This window comes from Limulus polyphemus, unplaced genomic scaffold (assembly GCF_000517525.1).
Source record: "Limulus polyphemus unplaced genomic scaffold, Limulus_polyphemus-2.1.2 Scaffold636, whole genome shotgun sequence".
Classification (NCBI taxonomy): domain Eukaryota; kingdom Metazoa; phylum Arthropoda; class Merostomata; order Xiphosura; family Limulidae; genus Limulus; species Limulus polyphemus.
Window position 1 is genome coordinate 319736 of NW_013666246.1, and position 5450 is coordinate 325185.

The 5450-nt window shown below is 37.9% G+C and overlaps 1 protein-coding gene across 1 annotated transcript in view; it reads right to left on the reverse strand.

Annotated features, from left to right (window-relative positions):
- LOC106459609 (5'-nucleotidase-like) overlaps nucleotides 1-1679 on the reverse strand; it is an 18768-nt gene extending 17089 nt beyond the window's left edge. Inside the window, exons 1-2 of the mRNA XM_013919240.2 lie at nucleotides 1305-1679; nucleotides 334-471 (exon numbers count right to left, since the gene is read on the reverse strand). Of these exons, the coding sequence (XP_013774694.1) occupies nucleotides 334-471; nucleotides 1305-1529 (363 nt within the window). The 5' untranslated portion in view covers nucleotides 1530-1679. The remainder of the gene's footprint in view (nucleotides 1-333; nucleotides 472-1304) is intronic.
- Nucleotides 1680-5450: the final 3771 nt, after the last annotated feature.

The window sequence follows — 5450 nt, forward strand, 5'->3', positions numbered from 1 at the left end:
GGTCAACACCTACGTTCGGTTGATTCAGATAGTTGTTCTGTTTGAACTATGGTCAACACCTACGTTCCGTTGATTCAGAAATAGTTGTTCTGTTTGAACTATGGTCAACACCTACGTTCGGTTGATTCAGAAATATTTGTCCTGTTTGAACTATGGTCAACACCTACGTTCGGTTGTTTCAGAGGACTGGGATTTCAGTATTTGACAGAACAGGTCACGTTTATTCAATATATAAAAAAAATCGGTACTTCAAAGAGTAAATATATATATATATATATATATATATAAGTAATAAGGGGAAAGTTTATTATATTTTTGAAGAAATGTTCCTACCATTGCATCATGATCAATTCTTTGGACAAAATCCGTTACAACTTTCCATCTGTGGACAGTGTACCAAAGAGTTCCCTGGAAATAATCTCCACCATTCAAGAAAATCACATTTTTCTCCTTGCTGCGAATTTCTTTCACCTGTTGGAAATATTATATTATAATATGACATGATTGAGAAAATACAAGCAAACAATATTTAGTCTATTAAACGTACAGTTTGTGAAAACAATCAGTTATTCTTTTTAATATGTTTATTTATCTAAGATAGTAAATGTTACAAGACACGATTCATCGAACAAATTGGCTCGATACACACAGAGAACGATCGTGTATCTCGTACAGTTTGCTTTGCAGTGCTTGATTCACACAGAGAACGATCGTGTATATTTGATCTTTAGATAAAGATCTTTTAATTAAGCTTGTTTAAGACTGTTAGAGCAAGAGAGTGTTAAATCTAACATGGAAAAACTGGTATCTAACATTATAGTTTTTGATTAATATTAATAAACAAAGGTTATAAATTAGACGTTTCAGAAAGTCTTGTTAATATGCATATATTAACCAATCAATATAAGTACTGACCAAGTAAATCTAGTATTCGTAACAAACGGTGCTGTAACTATAGTAACAAACGGTGCCTGGACTACATTTCCATTAACCTTGGCAACAGCCCTATTATACTTATGTTTATTTATCATTTGAAAACGATAACAAAAACAAAGAATGTGTAGGTTCAAACAAAGGATAAAAATAGTTACGTACAAGGTTACTTGTTAATCTTTACAGCGACACCTCCCACTCGGCCCACAATATTATATGCAGTCTACGCTAGTCTAGTTTTGTATAAAATTTTATTCAACACTCCGTATTAGGCTTTGCTGCCCATCTAATTTTTAAATAAAATGTTTACGGACAAAATTTATGCTTGTTTGACCAAACCTAACTACAAACAAACGTTTAAACCCACCCACCTTTGTTATCTGGCGAGCTATACCTCCAAAACATTCACCACTCCTTGCACGGTCCTCAGGACATCTTCCCCCGAATTTGTTGAACTGTTCAAACCTGGAATGGATATCGTTGGTGTGTAGTATCGTTAGGTTAAAAAAAGCTTCAACTGTCGGTAGACAGACAAGGAACCAGCCGCCACATAAAAATAACCCTTGAAAGAAACAGGAAACTTTGAGTAGTCTCATGTTGATATATATATATATAGTTGAATCCTGGTTGATAGGCGATATTAAAAAAACCGGGTCACCTACACATTAATTGATTATCTTAACGCTCCCTTCAACCACTTGAAACGTCACAACGATTGCCTCGCACGCTCACAGCAACGCAGGTGCAACACTAGTAAAAGCCTGTGCACAGATCTCACTTATTTAACCCAATGAAAGCGTATATTTCATATCTGTAGATACTTACATCCGCTTGAGGGCTCGGCCAGGAAAGATCAAGGCCTATTTTATATGTCGACATATGCGCATTTAGCTAAATAATCACGTGATCATTATAACCGTAAATCTTTTTTATATTCCCATCTAGTGAGTTTTTTTTTGTTGTTGTTGTTTTTTTTCTCATAGTCCTTGCGGACCGTTGAGCCGATGGCAGATCTTGCTCTGCCATCGTTTCTAAAGCTGTTTCTTATGTCAAGGATGCAACACACTTGACAGCCTTCCCTCTTTGAAAGGGCGAGCATGTTTGGTGGTGACGGGGAGTATCACTTTTCAATTTTTTTTTTTCGTCTTTTGACTATAATTTATTTGATATTTCTGTGCTCTGTGTCTCTTTTTACGTGAATATTCAAACAGTCTTCAGTATGATTTTAGGCTTTACACCTACATTCGTGTTGCTGTATATTCTTGTTTTGTTGTATGTAGACAATACAACACGTGACCTTGTTCCATACTTGTCTTTAAAACAAATTCAAAAATGTAAAGTCCGGCAGGGTAAGGAAGAAGTCTTTATTACCTAGATTATTTTCGGACAATAGACCTACAGTAGAAATATGGACGTTAACATAAAATGAAACGGGGCTGTGACATGATTATAGCTAGAACCATGAAAAACTGTTACACTCGATATAACGAAGATCCACAGTTTTGTATTTTTTATAGAAGGTTGTGGTGTTCTGAATACCATAGCAACTTGGTGGAGATACTTTCCAGAAGTTTACCGATACAATTAAACCGGTGGGACGAAGGTTGTTGAGTTGGATAATTTTTCCTCTGGGTTGGAGCAGAAGGGATAAGTTAAATAAATTATATAGGTGAAGCATAAGATGGTCGGTTGCATTTTTATGGACGGGGTTGTTGATTCTGTCTTCACCAGGAGATGAATTTTTAAGTGTTTGATATAAATATTTATGTGTGTGTGTGTGTGTTTGTCTTGTATTTTGCGCAAAGCTACTCGAGGGCTAGCTGGGCTAGCCATCCCTGATTAATTGTAACATTATAACATAAACACGGCTGAAAGGACGAGCATGTTTATTGGGACGAAATTCGATCTCGCGACCCTCAGATTGCAAGTCAAATGTCCTAACCATCAATCCATGCCAGGCCCCGATATGAATTTTAGTCTCCGAGATGGTAATGGGCCCGTTTATATTTTCATCAAGGAGATTGAAGACTGGGGTGGTGATTATTGCGGGAAATGTCGGACTGTAGTCTGTGTCATTATATAATGATTAACTAAGTTATAATTACTATAGTCAAATGTGTTTATGTTAGGTGTGGTGCCCTTGAAGTATTCAGCAAAATAATTATATTTTTCACTATCGGTAGTGGCAACATGGTTTTCACGTGTTGCCATTGTCGTTATCTTTGCAGACAGATTTCAATTTACACCAGAATAGCGACGGATGAATTTATCTTTTAACAAATAAAGCGCAAAATTTCTTGTTCGTTAACGAGTTTCTAGAGCTGACTTTCAGGGCTGTTAATTAGGGTTTTAACCGAGGAGTTGAGGCACCTTTTGGGAATCAGTGTTGTGATTTTCCCTGAAATAATTTGCAGGCACGTTAACGCTGTTAGAAGGTATTGCAGTATCTGTGTAATATTTCTGGGGGGGAGGGGTAGTAATTCTCTAAGTCCTGAGGTGAATACTCGGAAGATTGTACATTTGATAAAATAATATCTAATCTATTCTGAAATAGTTTTTAATGTACTTTAGACAGATATTATTCAGATACAACTGGAAAGAAACATAGTTATGATGGCCTCCGATATTTTTACGAACCCAGAATCTCGAGTGGAGACGAGTGACATCTGGGATTATTATTTCTATGTCCAAGATGTCTAGGGGTACCTTTCTACGGGGTGTTTTGTGGCGCATCAGGGTTAATTTTTAGGGAATCATAAAAGGCGAATAAGGTAATAACAAGAAAGTTTTGAATGTAGAAGTTACATAAAATATATTGTTCGAAGAATAGCACTGTCTAGAGAGAGATAATTTTGATATTTTTTTCCTCAGATAAGAGCCTGAAGATTTGGGATTGGAGAGGAAGGAGTTAAAAGAAGAATCGAATAGAGGTACACGAGAGCTATCTGCGCTAACCGTCCATGATTTAGCAGTGATAGACTGGAAGAAAGGCAGCTAGTCATCACCACCCACCGTCAACTCTTGGGCTACTCTTTTACCAACGAATAGTGGGATTGACCGTCACATTATAACGCCCCCAGTTGATGACTCAAGAGATGTCAGCCAACCAACAGTACCGACATTTTTGCTAAGCAGCAAACTAAGCACAGTGGACTACATGCAGGAAAGAGTTTAGTGCTAGGCACAGTTCTCTCCAGACTGTATGGAGCTTGGTATATACATTTGAAGTGATAAAACTGAGAGGTTGAGTTCCTGGTTGACGTAGGACCAATTGGAACACAATATATCAAACTCTCCAACTAGAACCACCATTCTGGCTAGAGGATGCCAACTTCATTCTGACCAATGGAAATATACATTAGAAGAAAGGCATATCTCTGGCTCTGTCTAAGAAATATCACTCATAAAATGAAGGTAATCATCTACCACCTCAGATCTAGTGGTGACATCCTTGAGATGGATGGGCTTCAGATCTAGTAGTGACATCCTTGAAATGGATGGGCTTCAGATCTAGTAGTGACATCCTTGAAATGGGTGTGGTGCAGATCTAGTAGTGACATCCTAACGCCAGTTCACTCTTTGCATAGGTAAAACTTACAGGTAACTTCTGCAGCCCATAGATCTGCACCACCTCCATCTCGAGGATGTCACTACTAGATCTGCACCACACCCATTTCAAGGATGTCACTACTAGATCTGCACCACACCCATTTCAAGGATGTCACTACTAGATCTGAAGCCCATCCATTTCAAGGATGTCACTACTAGATCTGCAGCACCTCCATCTCAAGATGTCACTAATAGATCTGCAGCACCTCCATCTCGGAGTAGAACACAGATAGTCCATTGTGCAACTTTGTGCTTAATAAACAAACAAAACAACACTGGGACTTCGTCCCTCATCAGATAGATAACCATCTGAGCTGATGCTTCCTGATTTCTGGACTGGAAATACTTCATTTTATACATAGCTTCTATGACTCCATTACATGGTACCAAAACACTAGAATTGTTCTTAGTAAACCATGGAACAACATGTAAATACAGAGTTCCTGTTGTTCCCTCCACTACATAAACTCGTGCAGTCAACTATTCCTATGCCTGATCTGGCTGAGATAAGTGACTCTCGCATGGACTAAGGGTACTGAAACCTGGTCTTTAGCAATATAAGCTTATAGACTTACTACTATGCCAGTGGGGAATGTTGTTTTGTAATCATGAGCAATCTGCTATCCAGCTGTACAGAGGAATGGCTATAGGTTATGCTATCATTAATGCTAGGCATCGCACCATGGCTGTAAGTAAATATGTTGCTACTAACACATTTGAAATCGTTGGTGGAGAATTGGGCAAGTAATCCAAACCCAATACAGTAAAAGTAACTCAGTGACTCGTGAGTTGAATATGCCAATATATTTATGGTATAAAATAATCAATATTGTTTATCAACAGTCACCCAGCATGAGCCAGATATAGGTGATACACATTTGATAAAGCAACCACTGTGCTGGCCTCTC